General features: G+C 32.8%; 2 protein-coding genes across 2 annotated transcripts; both read right to left on the reverse strand.

Moving 5' to 3' along the window:
* Positions 1–14,748: 14,748 nt before the first annotated feature.
* Positions 14,749–16,254, reverse strand: LOC114368712 (plasma membrane-associated cation-binding protein 1). The gene is made up of 4 exons (XM_028325946.1): positions 15,902–16,254; positions 15,689–15,778; positions 15,491–15,575; positions 14,749–15,366 (listed from the first exon to the last, which is right to left on the reverse strand). Exons 1-4 carry the CDS (start codon positions 16,010–16,012, stop codon positions 15,029–15,031), a joined length of 624 nt encoding a protein of 207 aa, XP_028181747.1. The 5' UTR covers positions 16,013–16,254; the 3' UTR covers positions 14,749–15,028.
* A 1,561-nt stretch (positions 16,255–17,815) lies between these two features.
* On the reverse strand, positions 17,816–24,093 carry LOC114368825 (DNA replication licensing factor MCM6-like). Its single transcript, XM_028326089.1, has 18 exons — positions 23,928–24,093; positions 23,689–23,841; positions 23,478–23,603; positions 23,138–23,300; positions 22,769–22,962; positions 22,463–22,658; positions 22,300–22,374; positions 21,698–21,927; positions 21,500–21,614; positions 20,859–20,933; positions 20,640–20,780; positions 20,348–20,551; positions 20,094–20,255; positions 19,954–20,009; positions 19,636–19,871; positions 19,433–19,555; positions 18,446–18,576; positions 17,816–18,272 (listed from the first exon to the last, which is right to left on the reverse strand). The coding sequence occupies exons 1-18, from the start codon at positions 24,002–24,004 to the stop codon at positions 18,141–18,143; spliced, it is 2,589 nt and encodes an 862-aa protein (XP_028181890.1). The 5' UTR covers positions 24,005–24,093; the 3' UTR covers positions 17,816–18,140.
* Positions 24,094–24,659: the final 566 nt, after the last annotated feature.

Below are 24,659 nucleotides of genomic sequence, written 5' to 3' on the forward strand. Positions count from 1 at the left end.
TCTTCAGCAAGCTTCGCTTTCAACAGTGCACGTGCTTCTTCCTTTTCACTTTCCTGAAATAATCACAAGAAAAAGGTGAAGGTCATAGGATGACTAAAATCACTATTATTTGACTATTTCTGTATGTGAAGCCTCCAAAATTATATATAAGAAAGTTCCATTCATCCAAAATAGAGGGAAATATTTTGGAAAAGCAAATTACCGCCTGAGCAACTTTAGGTAATAGCTGCAGCCATTTCTTCTCAAATTTTTCCCGCAATGTCTTGGCCATAATGTGGATATCAGTTTTTTCATCATTGTATTTCATTGCATTCTTAAAAACCAGGGTGACATCAGAATATATCTGACGCACGTTCTTATAACCAGAACCATCCTTAGCATCCATTTTCCTTTTTATCGTACCGAAATCCATAGGCTTTTCGATAATCTAGGGAAAGAAAATTATATGAACAAATTCACTTTTAGAAGGAAACAGCAAACAAAGAACTCTGATATAAAATGTAAACTTTTAACAAGTAAAAAAGGCCACCAGTTACAATGACCAAACAATTATTTAAACATTTTTTTCTGTAAGTGTACAAGAATACATGCTTTTATGTTAAAAAATGATTTCAAATGTCATTTATATAAATATAAATAATATATTTATAGCCTTCTTTTTTTCCTAGATATTTATAGTCTAAATCAAGAGAAAAGCTTTAAAAAGAAAAGAAAAACTTAAATACCTGATAATAGTCACTCAGCCCAAGACCTTCAACATCTACAGGATCCATGAAGGGCCAAGCCCATCTATGCTGAGTTATCTGAGAAAAAATAAAAATGTATCACTATTTATTTTCTGCAGGAAACTTGGCACAGTCAATTTGGAAGATTCAACAGAAAAACGACAAAGATAACTTGTAAATTTTCTAAGTATCTTGTGATACATTTAAACCTTAGAATAACCTGCTCATATAAAAAATTTAAGTAAAAGATAAAACTAAACAAAATTATTATAAATGACTACCATTCAAAATGCCGGTCCCAGTTTTAAAGAAGCTTGAAATTGTCATGATTAGATCAAAACAAACTAAAGCTTTTTAGCAATGTATTTTTTTCTGTACAAATCACACCAAATAGTGTCTGAATATATTTACCATATACTAAAACTTGAAAATTAAAGTTTTTTTTTTAAAGAATTAGTTAGTAACACATATCCTAAGGCTTAGAGAAAATACAGTGACAAACAAAGCAAGGAAGAAATGAAAAATAAAAGTATTGCATCGATAACTAAAAGACAGTTACAGTACTTGGAAAAGAAAAAACTACATAAAATCCAGAGGGAGAATGCAAAATACTAAAATTGAAGAGCAAAACTTAAAATACATTTTTGTACATTAATGGCATGAAGAGAAGAACCAAAAGTAAAACTGTATATAAGAAAACCAAGATTAACAAAAGCAAGTGAAAAAATAAGTAAAAATTGGTTAAATATTAGGGAGCCGGGCAGGTAAATTGATGTTAGGAAACAAAGAATAACTCAATAAATGAGTAACTAGGCTGATACTCAGGTAAGACAAAGTTCTGACATGGTCAAATGGAGCCTCATAGGAAAGATGACAAGTGGGTGTATGATCCGAACTTAGTAAAGGGAAGCTATGAAATTTCAACACAAGCCCCATATGGCGAATGAGCACAACTAATTAATAGTAAAACAATTTACGTTGTCTATCATTGAAAGCTGACCAAATTCTTTTTATTGATCAATGGTTCAAGTTCAATTCATGTAGGTCCAGTAGAAAGATTATTGACTCAAGTGGTGTATGACCAATTTCCAATGTAGGTCCAAGATTGTAAATTGTAATATCTTAACCCCACAATTGAAATATGAAATACAAAAAATAGTTGCAAGGTATTTGCACTTGCCTGATGGAATATTGTGGAAAACTGGTGCATAACCTCTTTCATTGTGTTTGAAGAATTAGCTTCCTTACTTGATCCACCTTGTCGTGACCTTTTGGTGCCAATAACATGCTTCTCCTGGCTTTTGTCTTTGGCATTATTAACTTGATCATTGATGGTACTGTAGTACTTTTGAACCTCAGCAACTTGCTCCTCAAGCTGCATGCAAGACATGACACAAATAATTTTTTAAAACTCAATGTCAAGTTCAAACTTATAAATACTACATCCCATAAAAAAATTAAGGCCAATTCAAATAGCAGTCTAAGAAAAATAGAACACGGAGACTAGAAGAGAACTTTGTGGGCTTGTGAAAAATAGGACTAAGAAGAATGTTTAAGAAACTGAAAAAAGAATTTGAAAGAGAGCACATAAGAGGAAGCCATAGTTTAAATTCTCCAATCTTCTTTGAACGAAAAATGAGAATAAACAAGTGAAAGGTGAAAGGACTGAAGCTAAGAACTCTCTCTACTCTTTAGTTTCTTTGTAAAGTAAAATTTCCATTCACTATCAGAACCCTGAGTACAATAAACATTGGATGGGTGAAAAGAACACAAAATAAACAGGACAGAGAAGACAAGTAAATTAGTATTTCTATATGATGCATTTAGGTAAATAACTTAATTAAATAGTTAATGAATAACTTCTTATTACACGAATACTTATATTATAAATAAATATAACAAGAAGATTATTGGAAGAAGCTAAAATGAACTTGTTTTAATAAGTTACAGAAATTTATTGAAATACACCAAAAATAATTTATGAAAACCATACACTATTTTCTTGAGTTCAAACAAGTTCTCAGTAAACTCTAATTATCCTCCCAAAATTTGGCATAGGAACCATGACACAGATACAACTGTTCAAAAAAAGCATTAGCATTATGAAAAAATCTTCCAAGAACTTGCACGAGGTAACAGTGGTTGCTAGGTTGGCTCAAGACATATTAAACAACATAATGCCATAATGAAATGACCTCAAGACAGAAGTGCCAAAACTATTTAGCTGTCAAAGCAAATTTTCAGCATTGAAATCAAGTTTGTAGGTCCCCAAACCCTACTCAAGGATAACAAAATCCCATCCAACAAAACTTTTAAATATAACTCTTGTGCAAAATAAATCTGTTGGAGATATATTAAAGAAGAGGAGAACTGAATATTGTAAATAAAAAAAATGCACACTTTTATTGATTTCATCAGATATTGCTTAAATAGATTGAGTTAAAAACTGAAAAACAGAAAATAGAAACTAACTAGCTAAACTTCAGCAACTACGTGAAAATAAAAAATAAAGAATCAAAGCTACTGATGCACACATTTGCACACGTTCAAACACTCCTCTTTGCATCAAGTAGGTGCAAATTTCAAGTCTTTCTCTTAAATCTTCAAATCTGCTTTTTGCAAGAAGCTTTGTGAATATGTTTGCCAGTTCATCTTCAGTTTTGCAATACTTCAGTCTAACTGCACCATCTTTCTGAACATCTCTGACGAAGAGTAGTTTGATGATGAAATGCTTGGTCTTCCCATGAAAAATTGGATTGTTTGAGATAACTATAACTGCTTGATTATCAACCATGACTTCGGTACTCGTTTTTTGCTCTAAGTGCAGATCATTTACAATTTTTCTCAGCCATAAAGCATGATTAACAGATGTTGTTGCAGTGATGAACTCTGCTTTGATTGTCGATTGAGTCACAATTTCTTGCTTCTTTGAACTCAAAGTAAATATTCTTGATTCGAAGTTGAAACAAAAACCAGGAGTGTTCTTCATGTCATCTAAAGACCCAACCCAATCACTATTAAAATAACCTTGCAACTCAAAGCTTGGTGTTAGGCAAAACTTAACACCGAAGCTTACAGATCCCTTAACATATTTGAAAACTCTTTTAGCAGCTCTAAGATGAGACTCATTAGCACAATTCATAAATCTTGAAAGAAAGTTTACAACATTCATAATATCTGACCTTGTAGTTGTTAGATACATCAAGCAGCCAACCAAACTTCTATATTCAAACTCATCCACTTTAGTTGTTCCATCATCCTTGCACAACTTTTCTTTTTGACACATAGGAGTGTTCTTACTCTTACAGTTACCCATGCGGAACTTCTTTAAAATCTCCTTTACATACTTTTGTTGATAAATGAATATTTCATTTTCTATTTGCTTGATTTCTATTACGAGGAAATAAGACATTTCTCTAAGATCAATCATTTCAAAGACTTGCATCATGTCTTCTTTGAATTGTTGAATAAGCTCAATGTTGTTGCCAGTGACTAAGAGATCATCCACATATAAGGATACCACAAAAAAATTATCACTGTCACCTTTAACATATAAAGTAGACTCACTAAAGCTTTTAACAAAGCCTAGTTTCAGTAGGTATACGTCAATTATGCTATATCAGGCTCTTGGAGCCTGCTTCAAGGCGTACAGTGCCTTCTTTAATAGATACACCTTGTCTTCATCTCCTTTTGCATCAAAGCCTTCAGGTTGCTCAACATAAATTTCTTCCTTTAGGAAGCCATTTAAGAAGGCTGACTTGACATCAAGCTGATAAATCTTCCATTGATTTGTGCTGCAATGGCTAGTAACATTCTGATTGTATCTAGCCTTGCAACTGGAGCAAAAGTATCAAAATAATCTACTCCAAAAACTTGAACATACCCTTTTACCACTAACCTTGCTTTATATTTGTTAATTGAGGCATCTGCATTCACCTTCTGATGTTGAGGTCTTTCAACTAATTCCCGGGTCTGATTTTTTTCGATCTAGCGAGCTCTTTCTACATAGCATCCTTCCATTTAGGATCTTTTTCTGCTTCCTGATATCCTGCTGGTTCAAGCATAGCAACATTGCACCTCTGATATATGTCAGCAATTAATCTAGTGTTGCGAACAGGAGAATGATCAACTAACCCTTCTTGATTCAAATCATCAGTTTGCTGATTTTTTTTCATCGTTCCAACTCCACTTCTCATTCTCCATGAAGCTTACATCCCTACTTATTAGAATTTTTCTTGTGTCAGGTTGAAAAATTCTATAAGCTTTAGATGTTAGGCTATACTTGATAAATATGTTGGGCTTCACTCTTTTGTCCAACTTGTCTCGCTTAACTTGTGGTACATTCGTAAAACACAAACAACCAAAAACTTTCAGATTTTTTAATTGTGGCTTAAAGTCATACCAGGCCTCAAAAGGAGTATTTCCATCAACTACTTTTGTGGGAAGTCTATTCAACAAAAATACAACAATTGTTGCCTCCGCCCAATATTCTTTGGGAAGTTCCTTCTCAGGAAGCATACATCTAACCATCTCCATTATGGTTCTATTTTTCCGCTCATTGACCCTATTTTGTTGTGGAGTATATGGTGTTGTAAGTTGATACTCAATTCTAGCCTCCTCACAAAATTTATCAAATTCATTTTAGGTGTATTCATTGCCATTACCTGACCTCAAAACTTAATTCTCAAGCCACTTTGGTTCTCAATCCAGTTCTTGAATTTGAAGAACACACCTACAACCTTTGACTTGAACATAAGAAAATAGATCCAACACATCCGTGTATAATTGTCAATAAAAACAATGTAATATTTACTCCTATTTAGTGAAGGAGCCTTATGAGGTCCGACAACATCTGTATGTATGAGTTGCAGCTTCATGTTAGCTCTCCAAGCTTTCTTTTGAAAAGGAAGCTTTGCTTGTTTACCAAAATGACATGCCTTACAACTTGGTAGATTCAACTCAATATGGGGCAAGCCACGAACTAACTCCTTCTTTTGCATATTCAAAATTGTCGTGTGATGAAAATGACCTAACCTCTTATGCCAAGTCTCTGTGTTGGTCATAGCAGCCGTATAAGCTGCTTGTTCCTCCTTCATTAGGTCAAGTGAGAAACTCTTGCCTCTCATTTTAATTCTTATGACCTCATTGTCATACGGATCCTTGATCGTGCACTGCTTGTTCTCAAAGAAGACTTTGAATCCCTTCTCAAGTAGCTGCCCAACTCTCAGTAAATTCTAACTAATGTTTTTTACCTGTGCTACTTTCTATAATAACAGTTCCTTTCCCTTTGACAGTAATGTAATCACCATTGCCAATTCTGACTTTGGATACTTGTGAATTGTCCAAATATCTAAAGAGTTCTTCATTATTGGTCATGTGATTAGTACAACCACTGTCTACAAGCCAACAATCACTAGAGCTTGAACTGCTGCTTGTAAAACATGATGCTACGAACAGTTGCTGCTCTTCCTCTTGTTTGCTTACTGCTTGGGCATCGTTCTTCTGTTGAGAATTGCTTTTGCATATTCTTTCATGGTGGCCAAGTTTATTGCACTTCCCACACTTTACATCAGGTCTTCTCCAACATTTGAAAGGAGGATGACCCTTCTTGTTACAATGTTTGCAAGGAGGAAAGTCCCTATTCTTTTCACCAGCTGTAACACTTGGGTTGAAATTCTTCTTAAAACTCCTCCTTTTGTCTTTATCTCCTTAATTACTTTGTAAGTTAGCTTGCAATGCTCCTTCCATAGAATCTTCACTCCTCATCAGTTTCCTTTGTTCTTGAGCCTGTAAGGCATTGTGTAGTTCTGTCAAGGTGATTTTTGATAGATCTTTGCTATTTTCCATGACAAATATAGTAGCATCAAATCTTTCAGGAAAGGTTACAAGTATTTTTTGAACGATTCTAGAATCAAAAAATTCAGAACCAAGCAGCCTTATTTGGTTAGCAATGCTAAGAAGCATATTTGTGTACTCATTGATTGTCTCTGACTCCTTCATTCACTGCATCTCGAACGCACGAATTAGATTGAGCACTTGCATACCTTTAACTTTGTCATCTCCTTCATATTTAGTTTTAAGGAAATTCCAAACTTCAAATGCTGAGTTTTGGTGCATGATTCTAGTAAAAATCTCTTCTAAAACAGCGGCAAATAATGTAGCTTTTACCTTCGACTTCCTTGATTTATTTAAAGTATCACTCTTCAGCTAAGCCATGGTTGGGTTATCCGTTAAGGGAATAACTTCATAGTCTTCCTCAACAGCTTCCCAGAGATCATTCGCTTCGAGGTGGGCTTTCATCCTAGATGCCCATAATTTATAATTTTTACCCTTAAACACTGGTGGCGCTAATGTTGTAAAGGGTGTTTCAAAATCCATGTTATGGATTGAATCAAGGAAGGTAAGATTTGTTGTTGAATTACTCGCAGATCCCCTTGAGAAAAATAGCTCTTGATACCGGTTTGATGGAGATATATTAAAGAAAACGAGAGCTAAATATTGTAAATCACAAAAATGCACACTTTTATTGATTGCATAAGATATTGCTTAAATAGATGGAGTTAAAAACTGAAAAATAGAAAATAACAACTAACTAGCTAAACTTCAGCAACTAAGCTTAAGCCACTAAATGACTGGTACATAACAGTCAAACAACCTAACAACAAACTCCTTAAAACTTAGTAAATAAATTAAACGTGAAAATAAAAATTAAAGAATCAAAGCCAATGATGCACACATTTGCGCAAGTTCAAACAAAATTAAACAAGCCACTTTTTTCAAACTAAAAGTAGGTTGCCCCTCCAATTTAACCAAAATGAATAGATTGAGAATAAACAAAGCTAACAAAAAAATAAAATAAAAGATGGAAATGCGAACTTAACCCCCCTCCCCCAAAGTGAGTTTTGCCAGCTTAATGAAAAATAGTTTCATAAAAACATATTGGTAAATTGACAAATGAAAATAAAAGTATCAATTTTCATTGTAACTCAAGAAATAATCGTTAGGAAATTTTTTTTAAAAAAAGGTTACATCATACATTTATCAAATTGTGGATTAAATATTTCAGTGGGTTCATACAAGGAGTCTAATTTAGTTCTAAATGTTGAGTCTAATTTAGTCTTACACGATAAAACATCTCACTATCACTATAATATATGGTAGTGGGAGAATATTCATATTTGTTTCACATGTGAATAGAACGACAACACACATTAGGTCTATAGCCAAAACGGCAAATATTTGAATTGTGACAAGAAATAGAGCGGAAAAGAAAACAAGAATTAGCATTAGATATCAAGAAATTTGAAAGCGAATTGCAATACCATCCACACATGTGAATAATATTCCACAAATTAATTGGATCCTAGTCATAATCCTATGCATATTTAAAAAAAAGAGAAATAAATAATTTTGAATTATGAAATGAGGAGTCACCTTTTGAACCCTATTGGAATTTTCATAGACGGATTGCCAAAGTTGATTCAAATCCTCCTCTATGACATTAGGATTTGGAGCAGATACACCAAATGTTGGATCCATTTATCACAATTTCTTTTGTAGTGTGCCACTTTTCAATTTATAGGATTATATAGTTTTAAACCCCTAAAAATTTTTTCCACGTCCAAATTTTTTGAGAGGGCAATCATCAATCTAATCTAGTCTATTAATCTGATCTGAATCTGATCTAATAAGTAATACATATTAGTTATGATATTTGAACTATCTGGTTAGGTAGACCGATCGAGACACAAAATAAATGTTGGATTCTTAAGAATGGCTGAACTAATAGAGATGCACTGATTTCACAAGAACGGCCTAGGGCAATTCAACCATCACGTCATGGTAAACATTATGCTGACCGGATGTCCTAAGTCCAAGCCCAAATACCAAAAAGACCTAAGCCCAATTAATTAATTATGTTCTAGAGACTTCTACACAAAATATGGACATTTGAATCTTACATTCTCTTATTTGTATCTTTCATTATATTTTAGAATGGATTTCCTAAAATACAATGGGAGGTGTTGGATTCAATAATGAGAATGCAAGAAACAAATGCCAAAAATATGGTGTGGTAATCATCATTACACATATGCGCTATCTTACTGGTGATATGACAACTTGATTATATATCCAAATACTGAAAAGACTTAGGCTCATCTAACAATGTTCTAGAGACTTATGACACTAAAATAGGGTGTGATAATATGTATTATCTTTTAACATAGAGTAGGAAACAATTACACATATTTCTACTCTACTATGAGACCTAAATCATGTGTAATAGAACTTATAAATGGGCATAGGATGACTCTATGAGACATCTAAAAATGTTTTTTTTTTCAAGAGCATAGAAAGAAAATTAAGATAAATTTAAAAGTGTAGTTATAAAGGAGGAGAAAAGAAAGGAATTTTTATTTTATTTTTAAATTAATAGAACTTACTCCTATATTATAGATCTGAATCTTTATTTTGAACGAAAACATTTTTAAAAGCAATTATTCTACAAGAGTTTTTTAGGCTTTCTTTCTTAAACAATAACAACTTTAGGAGTTGTTTTCACTCATTAAGCCACGTGTTTTATTTCTAAATTAAATTTCATTATTTTCTTAAAACAATTATCAATAGTTAAAATAACTTTTTATCACAATATAAATTATTTACAGTAAATTTAAAGTGAATTTGTATGTTCAAAAATATTTATTTAATAAGAAATTTAATTACAATAAGATTTATATATTTAAAATATTTATTTATTATAAATTTTAGTTATTTAAAATCAAATATATAATTACACAAACTAAATTACTATTTCCCCCCTACTTTCACAATTTTACAAATTTTTCTACCCAACTACCCCCACATATTTTCCTTCACTCTTGCCTAATTTCACACATTTTGTCTTTTATTTTTATCCATAGGAATTGAACACGGTAACACAAAATTTAGAATACTTACACACTTTGTTCAATCAATTGAGTTAGACTCCCTTGATTTTCACACATTTTGTCTTGATGTTAGTTAACCATCCATTGTTGTTAATTGATTGCTTACATGGAATTTTGATTGTTGATGTGAACATGGACTATTGACATGAAAATAGAGGGGACAAAGTGGATCAAATTGGTTAGGTTAACCCAAACCTACAAGATGAAATGACCATTGTATCATGCAATTCCACTATTACATCTTGCACCTCCCATTGCAAATTTACATTTTGGAATAAACTTTTCGGGATGCAATCAGAGGTGCAGGATGATATAGGGGAAGTACAAGAAATAAATGCCTAATGAAATGGAAGATTTTGGCTTTAGATTTTGGGATTGAATAAAATGCAGGCCGATGCGAGCTTAGATTGTGTTAACAGTTTGACAAGTGCACCAAATGTTCAAGTAGTAAAACTCGAAAGTCTGAGTGTCAATTTTCACAGGGATTTTGTTTTGTACTTTTACTGTATAATTTTCAATTTGTAAGAGGTAAAGGTAAAGAGTGGTATGAAATAAGTAAAAGCATAATAACAGATAATTATAAACAATAGAGAGCAAAAGAATAAACTAGAGAATTCAATAGAATGAGAATGTTAGGACCTAACATGCCTTGTTTGCCTAGGATGTATAATTTTTGGATTTTTCTTTATCAATTAGGTGAATTTATCATATCCACATCTATTCGATTACTTGTCCCTAATGCCTCACGATGACAAGCCTATTTTATCTACCTATCTCCCAAATGTCTTTGTAAAGATTCGATAGATAAAATGCATGAAGCTTGATTCTAGATGTGTACTTTAATGCATGGACATAATGTTATCATCCTATGTCTAGCAATGATTTCATTATGATATCTTTTCTTTTTGTTCTATTAAAAGTTATCCTCTGTCGAGCATCTAACCCCTAATATAATGAAAAGATGAGCAATGCATGAGAATATAAATAATAAAAGACAATAGGATAGAAAACATCTGTGCATTGATAAATATGGAGTACATCATACATCTCTTGGCTTTTTAGGCCTGCTAGACCCTAACTAAGGTTTTAGCCTCTCATGACCATTGATGGCCTTGCACTAAAATGGAGGTATAAGAAGGGATGGAAGAAGGGAATAGAAAAATGATGGGAGAGAGAAGAGAATTCCCTAAGGAAAAGTTCTTAGGCTTTAGATAGGTATGAGAGTGCTCTGAGACTCAGTGTGTGCTTTCTCCTTGATTTGACTCTCTTTTTATAGTTGCTGAAATGGATTTGGGCCTTCATACTCGCGCTTAGCGCACTCTGCTCGCTCAGCGCAGGTGCATGTTTTCGCGCTTAGTGCAAGTGCTTGCTTGCGTGCTTAGCGCGGGCAGCGCGTTAAGCGCGCCTTGGGCTGGGCTTGATGCTAAATCCTCAACTTTTCTTCGTGATTTCTATAGCTTTTTGCTTTTAATCCCTCTAGTTTTTATATCTGCCAGTCATAATTGGAAAAACATCAATTCTTAACAATTAAACACAAATAACTATTAAATACTTTTTTTTTAAAGATATTTTCACTTTATTTTTCATTATCAAAAGCTCATTTATTTAGCAGTTAATAGATTGGAAAACTCTATCAAAATTCCAAAAAACCTAAGCCTTTATAGGGCTTGAATTTTATTTTAGAGGATCAAATTGAATTTGAAATTTTTTAGCCTAACCTATTATAGCTTGCAACTTTGCATCAGATTGGTCCATATTGGATCAGTTAGTTTTGCCAGCTCTACACAAGAGTTTGATGTTAATGTGACAATGCAAGAGACATTGATATAGACCATTGGCCTAAGTTATTGATGTGACAATAAAATTAAATTACACTTTTTGCCTCTTATTATTAAATTTATGCACATTTTGTCACCCAATTTTGCACACATGTTGTCAACTACCAAATTTATATAGTACCTCTTTTATAAGAAACAAGTGTAAAATATACTATCACTTGTTTCTTATAAAAAAAAGGACATGAGATAGTAATAATTTTTTTCATTTTAATTATACAAATTTATAAATTATATACACATTGAAATAAATAGTAATACTAAATAAAATGATAATATAAATTTCTTATCAACAAAATATTATTAAGAAAGTAATAACCAAAATAAAGGAAATGAGAAACTAACCAAATGAATAATAGTAGAAAGAAAAACAAATTAAAATAAAAGTGTCGATCATATTAAAGAAAATGATGCAAGAGTGTAAACAAAAATATATTAGGAATGGGAGGGAGAAACAAATGGTTTAAGCAAAAAAAAATGATTTATGGAGGGGATTTATCTGAATTTGTTGAACATGTGTGAGTTATTCTAAATTCTTATACTTATTTTTTTACTTCAACAAACAAAAAAAACAATTTAAGGAAAAAAAAAGATATAGGATTTTTAAAATCCATTCCTTTGCAGTGAAAAAAGTAAAAAAAAAAATAAATGAAATGAATAATAAAATAAGATGAGACTCATACTTTTACACTCATTTTAATTAAAAAATTTCATCTCAATTCACTCTTATTTGATTTCATTTTTTTTCATTATATCAAATGGATCCTTAATGTTTAATCAAATGAGAGCAGTAAACTCGAGTGAGTTGCAGACAATTAATGGTTGGCTTCCTACAAGTTTAATCAAAATTTTTTGTCTATTTTTTTTTATAACTGAGCTTTTTTGTAATTTAAAATTTTATTATTGTATTTTCTATTTTAGTCTTTATTATATTTTTTTATTCATAAAAATTAAATACAATATCAAAAAATTTATAATATTTATATATTCCGCTCAATCAATTGAATTAGACTCATTTATTTATTATATTATTTTAAATACAAAATTCTAGGAGAAAAATATACAAAGTTTTAAAAGGGAGGAACATTGTTGGATGATGAAATATGCAAATTTTATAAAGTACGCATACTAAAATTGTAATTTTGTTTCCTTACCAGGTCAGTAGCTCATGTTAGTGACTAACTGATTATGCACTGCCAAGTCATCATAAGACTACCATATCAGTAGTCCATGTCAACAGTACTACTTGCCAAGTTGGTGGTTAAAGTGCCACTTCATCTAATCGCTCCTATTGTGTGCAATAAATGAGGTAGCGAATTGGCTTGCAAACCATGCTCATTCATATGTCTTGGGGTCTAAATATCTTAACCTAACTTTTTAGTAGGTGTGTATCATTTATTCTAATGGACCTTTTCACTGTTCTTGGTACTTAGCCTTAGGTCTTATGTTTGTTGCCTTAGGTGTGTATCCCGTTTATTCTACTGTATCCTATTCATATGTCTTAGGTTGTCTTAGGCTTGGCACTTCCTTGTTGAGAAATTACTGAATGGTCTAGGACTATCACACTTGTATATGATTCTAGTCAATCTTTACATCATGCATATTTTAAGTTTTTTAATATATGTGAAAAGTCAATATCACTCAGTGTCATATTAAGATTAGTGAGGAACATAATAATTTCAAATCATATGATATTTTTTTATTATAAAAAAATATTATTTGAGGTACTTATTATAAGGTCTAATTAATTAATTCATCAATACTAAAAAAATTGTTTAATTTAATTGAGTATATTAAATTTGTCCTAAATTAATATTTATTTTCAAAATTACGCCTGTGAACAAAAATACAAACGGTTAATGGATTTTGTTTCTTTCACTCATTTAATGCTAGAAAACTGTAAGAGAAAATTTCAACTCAAACTTATTTTTGATCGAAAAGTTAAGTACTTTCAATATAGAAAATTAGAAACTATACAAGGCAAATTTTTAGTTTTTCAAGAATTTTAAGTTGAGAATGTTAATTTCTCATGTTTGGTTTGATTTTAAAAAAATATTATTTTCAAGTCGTGGATTGTTAGAAATGTCAGTAGAGTATACATATTATTTAGACAAAAAACAATTCTAAAGAAATGATGTCAAGGATATCTATAAATCATCACAGCGAAGGAGCGATGTTGTATTTTTAGAACAAGAAATACAAAATGAACACATTTTTAGAAAATAAATAGATTTTTTTTTTCAAGAAACTTATGTAAATAAAAAGATGTCTGGTAACATGGTGAACTGAGGGTCTATTTGGGTAAGTTTTTTTAGAAGTATTTATAAGAGAAGAAAAAATGAGATGAGTTTTTTTTATAAATTAAAATGAGTTATTCATTAGTTTAACATTAACTAATTTGTAGAAGTTTTATCATATAACTTCTCTAAAAGATGAAAAAATATTTACAAATTAACTCATGATTAATTAATCGATGACTCATTTTAATTAATGGAAAATTTATTTCATTTTTTTTCTCCAAAAAATACTTTAGAAAAACTTATCCAAACAAACTCTAAACTTTGAATCCCATATATAATGTCAATACATCTAATAAGATTGTCTCTTAAAGAGATACTTATGTATACAAAAAACCCTCCTCCCTTTGTGTTTTAAATTTTTAAAGCTTTTCCTAAATTTATGCACCTTGTGTGCTGCATGTCTAACTAGTGTATATAAAACTTTCAAACTAAATATGGAGCAAGAGAGAGTTTTACATTTGATGGGCTTCAAATTTGAGCCTTCACTTGTTTCCCTCGGTTGTTTCATTGGAGAGTTAAATCGAGACTATAAGTACTTTTATAATCATTCTTTAAATATAAAAGCTTTCCTAAATTTTGCTAGACAAAAAAATATATAAATTAAGAGAAAATAGATTATACGGTCATAATATAAAAATAATTTTATATTATTCTTTAATTATAAATGTATGATAAGTTTGTATTGAATTTTATATTAATAATGTAATTTTATATTATTATTTTAATCGTAAATATATGATAAGTTAACTTATATTGAGTTTTATAATAATTAGTTTAAAAATTTGACCTAGTTGATATACCGAAAGTACATTACTATTAAACCCATAAATCAACAGTGAATCCGCATACAGCAACAAAAATAAATGTAAAACCCTGCCAAACAGGACTTCCATAATGGCACTGATAACTTTTAAATGAAACAACAGGTAGCTGGGAAGGATTCGATGAACCAAACTAAACGTCACAATTCCTTGACTGAAAAATGAATAATATTACAAAACGATTCATCATAAAAACATTAATTGACATGCATATCAATCACCAAATCTGCAACAATATCAAACTAAGCAGCACAAAACCAATTTTACACAGGAATAAAAGAATAAGGGAATGGTATGTGACAATTTTGGACTATATGCAAACTAAGAATGCACGTATATGATCTTCTGCATCTTCATGAAGCAGCTACATATATATAGCTTCTGTTCAGAACGAAATTTTCAAGGCTTTGGTGGTTCTGCTGGTTCAGCAGGTTTCTCTTCCTCTTTAGCAGCAGTCTCAGCTTGTTTTTCTTCCACTTTTTTCTCATCACTTGTCTCGTCTGCTTGTGGTTTTTCCTCTTCCTTTTTTTCTTCTTCAACCACTGTCTCCCTCTCTTTGACAACACTACTTGTTTCTTCTTCTGTTTTAGTTTCTACTGCAGGAGGGGCTTCAACTTCTTTTTCTTCTGTAACAATGAAAGTGGACACCTTCTCAAACACAAAGAAAACTGAACCTGAAGCCAAGGCTGGTCCAAACTTTGAAGATGCTTCAGATGCCGCCTTTGATCCAGGGAAATCTGAAATTTAATTAAGGGGTTAAATTATTCTTTTATAAATAATAGAGATCCCAGTTGAAACTTTCAGGTAATAACTAATAGCTGATAAATAAAAACTTATAAAAGGGCTACAAATATTCTTTACCAATTTTAACCAGCTCTTCTAGGAACTTCTGGACTTCTGTGGAGTTCTTCTTCAAACCAGCTTCCTTGGGTTCTTTAACCAAACTCTGCAAGGTGACAAGTTTTTTAATCAAGTACTTTTTCAATCAAATATTAGTTTGACTCTTTATTTCTTGTATTATGATATATACACGTGTGTGTGTTATATGTGTGTTCTCACCTTGATTTCAGTTGATGAAGCCTCATATATTTCAACAACTTTGGTTTGAAGTTCAGTCTTCTTTTCTTCAAAGGCTTTGTTGTATTCCTCCTACAAACCAAACACCAAATTAACCAAACATAGCTAGCACATATACAAAAAAAATTGTTTGATAATTTTCAACACATAAAAGAAGGGTTAAACAAAAAAAAGTTGAGAAGATTAGTCTCAAACCTTTGACTCATCAAAGGACTTGGTGGCCTCAGCAGCAGCAGCTTTCTTGGTGCTATTCTTCTCGAAAACCTTCTTGATCTTGGGAAGAACCTTAGACTTCCAATAACCCATCTTGTGTTTTTCTTCTTATTTCTCTTTCTCTCTCTGGTCCTTAACCTTATTAGAGCTAATCAAACTATCAAAGTCTAACTGAATGCAAGTAGTGTTATAGCCACTTGTCCTTCCAAATCAACACACACACATGATATATAAATATTAAGTATCTAATACTTTGAAGGCACTACTTTGAAGGCACACACACACTCCCCAATCCAGCACACACACCACCATACAAACTTCCAAGTTACAACAAAACAAATAAACCTTCAAATTCCAACCTAATTACGTGAATGTCCGCTTGGCACTTGCCCATTCATGCCAGCCAAACTGCGCTGCTCAAATGACCTCATAGCCACCTCCTGTCGGGCCATGCAACTAGCATGACACGTTAACGTCAAGGATGAAGCAAGGGCAAAATCGTAAATTCACCACCATTGTAAAAGAGTGAGGTGTAACAGATATGATTAATATGAAGGTATTGGTGGTAATTATGTGGGGAACCTTAGGGGTATAAAAGGGAACCCAAACTTTTGTGGGGGAAATGACAGTTGGCAATAAACTTATTCCGTAGGTGGCAAATATCAGATGTGGGGGCCATGCCATTTTGTATTTATGTTATCTATCATTTTGTTAAATTTTAAGAGATTTTAATAGCCCTGATGTTGATCTGTAACTCATAATTTGGCTTTATCATCTACGTTGTGTATTGTTCAGGACAAAAATGCGCTAGTGTACTTAAGTTGGCTTCTCAAATGAAACTTGGCACATGGCTTAGCTGGTATGGTACTGCAATCACGCTCACAATATGACTTCTATTTTTCTGTTCAAACCCTTTTTCTGTTTGGAATATAGAAATTAATTAAGGTAATGTTGTTTGTGGATTAAGGCTTGAAAGTTGGACTAGGCGCGGCTTAGGGGCTTTGTGACTAGCTAACCAACATGATAAGCAAAAACATACCAGTCTGTGGTGTGGATAAATTCAAACTCAACTCTGATTTGAAACGAAAACTGGAGTTGAAGGTATCTATCATTTGTAGGGTCCAGAAACCATCAAGTATATATCCTATCATCTTCTTTAAATTATTTTTTGTGTTAACTATTTTTATTAAAATATTTTTTATTATTTTACAATAAATGCTATATATATTTAAAAGATAAGTACAGTTTCTTTCTTGGATAAAAATACTAGTACATATTAATTAATTTATCACATATTAATTGGGTATGAAAATAATTAAGTAAAAATAAAAAGATTATGAGTCCCAATAAATTTAAGGTTGATTTTAACAAAATAACACAAATTGTTAATGGATTTTACATTCAGAAAAAAAAAAGATTATGCACTAACATAAATTTTTTACACAATTATACAGTCAAAATCTATCATATATTTGATAAGTTTATTATTTTTAAAAATAATTAGCGTTCAAATAATAATTTATAATTAAATGATTGTATAAAATTATTTTACATTATTAATATATAAATATCAAACTCTTATATTAATCAATTTTCTTGAAGAGTGTAAATTAATTAAATAAATCTTATATTAATCAATTTTATACTAAATTTAACTTTTTTTTATTTTACTGCAAATATTTGTTTAATTTTAGTAATTGCATCCGTTAAGTGATTTTATTGCTTAAAAATGTCAAAAGTGACATTTTTATTCCAATTTTTTTCCCAAATGTAGAATGAACTATTTAATAAAATTATACTTAATAAGTTAATTTTCACTCAATTTATGAAAATATCTCAAATGTCACCTATTTTCAGGTGGAATATTATTCACAACAATAAATTCAACTGGACATAGAAAAGAGAACAAGCAGTTCATGAAACTCTTAATCAGCACGTGTAAATAGTAAATACGGTGTCTAATCTGCGAACATAGTCAAACTTCAATAAGTTTCTCTTCAGTACTCAGTAGTAAAAAGATGATGACAATGACCTATAAAATAATGGACAAAATATACTCTAGATACAATTTGCAGCTCAGTTTTCTTTCTAGTACACTATAAACAGTCAACAGATAAGGAACCAATTTGCAGCTCAAGCCAGTCAACCATTGGGTGGGTCACTGTAGTAATAGTAAATGAGAAAAATGAAGTAATTTCCAATTTCTGTCACCCTTGGGCTCTCAATCAATGACATAATTAGGAGCCACTGCTAAAATTCGGTAATTTCTTGGTGCGCCTGGGGGTTCTGCTGCTGCGGCTGCTGCTTGCCCATCATCTACCACTATCAAATGGCCCTCTCTCCGAATTAAGCTCTGCAGTACACAGTGAATCATATATTTAACATATCTGCAAATAATATTTTAAATTCTTGGAAGGATGTAAAGTAAAAATAGCAAACGATTATAATTTTCAATAAATTTTAACTAAGATGAAGTTCTAGAAAGAATGCGTTAGAGTGTGTTGCTAACACTCTTAAAAAATATACCTCTATAATAGCTTTAATTTTGGAAATTTCAGCTTGCACCTCCTCCATCGAACTGTAGTTGTTTCTCTCATTTTGTTGGTCTACGTACCATTGAATCAAATCTTTTTGCCTCATCCCAGACAAACCGTTTCCTGTAATTAATAAGTTCACAGAAAATTCACTTTTCAATATAAAAGATTGCATTGAACACATCTAATCTCCCTAATAAAAAGTTAATTAAGAAATCTTGATGTACATATGACAAAGGGTGTTCAGAGTTTCAGAACATGAGTAAAGTATACAGGACAAACAACTGATTAATTGAACATTTAACTTCATGGTATTCAGAAGTTAAATAACAAATTGGCATATATTAGAGCTGTTATGTTACTTGGTTACTTGGGTCTTGCCTATTGTGGCATTACTACAAATGGTGAGTGCGCAAAAGAAGGTTATGGTCCAATAAATTGAGTTGGGAAGCAGAATGTCGACGTTAGTGCTCAAGGCTTTTTTACATTTTCTGAATATTCTTATAAAAATATGAGCTAGGTGTACTGCTGAAATACTTGGGAATCAGGGGATGAAAAGTAACAGAAGCCTCATGCTCTGTGATAAAAATCAAGGGCGGGTGTGTGGTGCAGATGTAAACATGTCTGGATTCAATTCATTAGGAAATGTATCAGAAGTAAATTGGGATGGGTGCATGTGCTGTTTTGGATTATTTCAAATGTATCTTTGCTGTCATTGTATGTTTGGAGGGCTTATGTTAAGACATGTATTCAAATGTAATGGGGTTGGGGACAAATGGCTTTGGTAGGGGATGGGGCTTATTATGTATCAGTTGATTTCTGTAGGTGGACGGGCAGTATACACCTCATAATCTTGTAATCTGTTTTTGTTCCAATTTGCACTTCTTGTGCTTGCTTGGAATTGAACTATCAATAATTTTCTTTTGCTTTTCAGAAAAAAGAAGTTAAATAAAAAATAACAATAGTTTCAAGTGACCACCTTGCACAACAGCCTCTTCATGCTGTCTTAGTCGCATGATAAGGGCGCTGGTAACTCTCTGATAATATTCATCACTCATAACGAGTTTTCTCACTTGGGGTTTAGATCCATCTGCTGAATTTCCTGCAAGATAATTAAACCAATGCACAACTAAGCTTAATCCAGAGATGTTTTCAAGGTAAAATGGGTTAGCGGCACTTTACCATTATTTCCAGCAGGTTGCTGAGCTGCATCATTTCCCACTTGATCATTAGCAGTTTGCTGAGTTGCATCGTTTCCCACTTGATCATTAGCATTTCCGGCAGCTTGCTGAGCTGCTGCATCATTCCCCACTTGGTCATTAGCATCTCGATTTTTATCATTTCCATCGCCACCACCTGCACCATCATCATGGTTTTCTTCTTGAAACTCAGACAGATCAATCTCACTGGACTCCACACTGCAGGAAAAAAGTAAAATAAATTATCACCAAAAGCTAGGTCCAAAAAACTGAAAAAGATAAGCAAGAAATATATTTGTACCTTATGATGGAAGTTTTCAGCAGTTTTACTGCTAGACGAACATGACGAGGTTGTACCTGATACCAAATCTTTTTAGACCAAATAAATAAAATATACAATCAATGCATAAGCATTAATAAGCCTCTGAAACTTAAAAGCACCTCATTGTCCAAATGACACCGTGCAATGGCCTCTGACAATCTGATTAATGCCTCCAACTGCCTAACTGTCATACGATATGCAACCCTACTCCCAGGATTTGTATCACCTCTACGGAGAGCAACGTAAGAGTCTACCAATAGTTTTCTGGCATCTGGCGAAAGCTGCATTAATCAAGCTAAATAAATAAGCTAGAATCACAAAGGCAAAAATTATCCTCATTTAGGAAAGCACTTCATCCAAAAGAGTCACTAACCTTTGGTTTAAGAATTTTTGCATAAGCTATATAACGCTTCAGTTCTGCTGTAGTGAATGCTGGAGCAAGAGCACCTTCACGCTTTTGATGAACTCTCACAATATGATGAGCTATGTGGTAGTCTGTCTGATCGTCTGGGTCATCAATCATAACATATACAAGATCAAACCTTGAAAGTATAGCTGGTGGGAGGGCCACATTGTACTGAAATAAGAAAAGGAAAAAAAAATCAATTAGGCCAAGTGTACTTTAATGGCAAGGTAATCCATAACCAGGTATCAGAACATTTTACCTTAAGTGGTTTAGATTTATCATAGCGTCCCCCAGCAGGATTGGCAGCAGCAAGAATGGAAGTACGAGCATTAAGTGTTGCTTGTATTCCTGCTTTTGTGATACTAATAGTCTGCTGTTCCATTGCCTCATGAATTGCAACCTACAATCCCATCAAATATGAGATAAGAGCCAATCCATACTGTTGGATGTAATACAGGTAAAAAAATATGCCTCTTACCTGATCTCTGATGTCCATCTTGTCAAATTCATCAATGCAGCAAATGCCATTGTCTGCAAGCATCAAAGCACCAGCCTGAAATATCATATAAAAAAACAAGTAGACATGTAAATATCATGCAAATCAGATAATTATGATTATGCAACACCCAAACATATCAAGACCCTCCTTTCTGTCCTACTCAATACTCATTCAGCATCTTCTAGTCATGTTTCATAAATAGTTATGCTATACACTATGAGTTGTTAAATGCAAAATTCTCGTTTCATAAATAGTTTCTATGCTACTCTATACATGAGTTGTTTAATGCAAAATTCTCATTGCAACATAACACCTATTTGACATGACTATAACTCACAATCCAAGATGGGTAGACAAATGCAGCACACATTGATGTGAAATAGAGGAGTAAAATACCATGCTTTAACAATGAATAGTTGCACTAGTAATGTAACTCAAACTAGGAAATGTAACACATTTTAACATTTTAAATTCACTGAAACATAAACATATGTAACAATAAAACACGGATGACAAAAAATATAAAGTTTGCAAATTGTCAGGAGCTTGGAATAATCTAGCTACCTTGATTGGGAGTGCAACTAATTTTTACACAAATACAAAAGAGACAGACTATTGACCTCAATACAAAACTCCCCAGTTTCTGGTTCCTTGGCAACAGTTGCAGTCAAGCCAGCAGCAGATGATGATTTCCCAGATGTATACACAGATCTTGGAACTATGCCTGAAGTATACCTGCAATGATAAACTAGCATACTTGACCATTCATTATGCATAAACCAGTATAAAGTAACCAACAAAAGGAAAAACAGGAGTACTTAAGAAATTGAGATTTTGCACAGCTGGGATCTCCAACAACACAAACGTTTATGTCTCCTCTGAGGTTGATGCCTTCATGAGTAAATTTGTGAACACCACCCAAAAGCATAAGAAGGATAGCTCTCTTAATATCTGGATGACCAAAAACAGTTGGAGCAATGCTTTCGACAAGTTTGGTGAAAAAATCTGGAGTGCTCCTCATTCGTTTAATTTCTTCCAGTTCCTGATCCTGTCGAATCACCCAGGCAAATAATGGGGTTAATTATCCTTTTTCAAATATATGATGGAAAACTAACCAAGAGAACTATGTGAAGTGGAGAAAAATGACAAGATCTAGAACTACAGCAGACATTGAAAAGGAAATGAACCAAAAAATCCAACCAGTTTTGCATATTGAACATAGATTGATAAATATTGGGAAAAGATATACAGAATAGCAATTAACCTAATGATTAAAGCAAAACTACTGCTCTTCACATCAAGATAAATATTCAACACGCTTCATAAGAGTTAACACCAGCCACAACAGCTGACAATATAAAATCTAAACCATATGAATAACATTATAATGGATATAGATGGAGTGCACCATGAAACTTACAGTAAACTGTTGATTGTCATCATCAGCATCCTTCTTTCTGTTCCTGATGTCTATTTCTCTTCTACCATCACAAATCTGAAAGAAATTATTCAAAAACCACATCCATTACAAAATCAATATCACATCACATGAACATGCCATTAATGAGACACAAATAACCAACCTGAACAGAGTTGGCGATAAAAGCTAGACGATAGTTGAGGTCTCTGACTCCCAGAGCCTTAAGACCACTCACACCCTCATTTCCAGCCGTAGAACCCCTGCGTTGAGAAGCATCACGGCGGCACTCTGATCTCTCTCCCGGAGATGCCAATGCCATTATGTCAGGTATAGCAACTACAGTACCTGTGAAAATCACCCTACAGATATACAGAATGTGATAAGTTATTCTGATCTTCAAATTCTGACAATCAAAAGAGCCACTATAATTTGACTAGTTCAAGGTAATTTGGGGCAAGAGAAGTCTCACGTGTCGCCAGCCCTGGCCTGTTCCACGATCTCATGACGAAGAATAACATCCAATGACCTAGGAAGGGAGCCTGCAGGTATCTCTTTGGACGTCTCCTGCATTCTGACCCTCTGCCAATCAGCAAATTTGCTCTCCTGGCGCAGCAGTACCCACCTTGTTCGATTGCTACAGGTAGCATTTGTGCAGATTGTTGGCTGCAGTGTGGTATAACATCAGAATGGGAATAGTAAAATAGAAACTAAAATACCCAGTTAATGACAAATAACAATGAATTATAATGAAGTCCAAACTCCAAACATTAACATAACATGATAATGATCAAACAAGACAAGAATCAAAACTAAAACATAATTTTCATCTTTTAATCACCTCAGTATACTTGAATTGCTGTTCAACATTCTTTATAACACCACCGCACTCTAGGCACTTGAAAGTTCCTTGGAGAAGCTCAGGTCGAACCTCACTCGTCCTCGTCACCACTCCTGTCACAGACACAAGCCTTCCGATCTCTGATGTACCCAATTCCCTTAACCTGCAAGAGAGCAAACTTGTCAGCAAACCAACCGCCCATGATTAATTCCATTTAGAATTTACTCATAGCAAATTGAAACACCAAGACATTCAATTTCAATTAAAATTCAACTCAACCAATAAATTTTAAAAAAAACAATTAACCAAGAGTAAACATTATAAAGGAAAAACCATAGACCTTTTAACGATGGGCATGTTATAGAAGGCAATGTTGATGTCCTTGTCAGGACTATCGTCGGATACAATTGACGGCTTGAGATCCATAACTAACCGCTTGCAGGCGTTCTTCAAATAAGGTTCAAATCTACAATAATAAACACAGAAAACAAAGTCTCAGTGGTCCAAATTCCCAAGAAATTATTTTAGGGTTTTGAGAGGTTAATAGAAACCTCAAGTATTCATCGGAAATGGTTTGCTGGAGGAGGTCGCTGAATCTGATGACGTGGTCGAAATCGACGAACATGGTGTTGGAGTCATTGCTCTTCATCAATTCGATCTCCGCTTCGTAATAAAGTTCGTTCCGATGGCTACTGGACTTGAAGCTGCTAATTCCGCTACAATGTTAGTTATTTATTTTGAATGCGAAAAGAGAAAAAAAAAACAATTAGACAGAGACGAAGAAGAGAACCTTTTGAGGAAATCAAGGAAAGCGTTCTCAACCCTAACGGCTTTCTCGTCAATCATGAAACCACCGTATGCTTCCATTGCTGCTTCTGCTCTCTCTTCTTCTTCGCGGTGAAACCCTAACCTCTTGGCGCGGAATTTGGGTTCTCTGAGGTGTTGTCTCGCTCTAACTAATGCCACTCTGTGGCGGGAAATAGATAAAGGAAACAAACGCCTTCCCGCCAAATCCTTTGTGGGCCTCTTTGGGATCCATCACGGCCCAAATACGCTGTCGTTTTGTGTTTTTGGTTACATCATTATTGTTTTGTTTAAGTTTAATCAATGGTTAAAAAAAATTGTGATCACCAATATTTAATACTTTTGTTTGTTGAATTAAATCCTCCAATTATTTAAAAATACTATAATCAAATTAATAGATTTGATGGAAAAAAAGTATAACTATAATTTTTTAAAAATAATTGAAGAATATGAATGAACTTTTTAACAATAAAGAGACTCAATTGAAGTATTTTTTAAATAATTAAAATTTTCAATTAAATTCTTTAATAATTGAAAGGTTCAATTAAAATTTATTTATAATTAAGTCTTTACAAATTGTAAGTTTTATTAATTTTTTATATTTCATTTAAAATAATTAGATTAATGTTTTAAAAAAATACTATACCTGCAACCTAGTTATTTAAAATACATTTCAACAAAACGAATATTATTTAAAATGCATTTCAACAAAATATGT

Source organism: Glycine soja, chromosome 9, assembly GCF_004193775.1.
Source record: "Glycine soja cultivar W05 chromosome 9, ASM419377v2, whole genome shotgun sequence".
NCBI classification, from domain to species: domain Eukaryota; kingdom Viridiplantae; phylum Streptophyta; class Magnoliopsida; order Fabales; family Fabaceae; genus Glycine; species Glycine soja.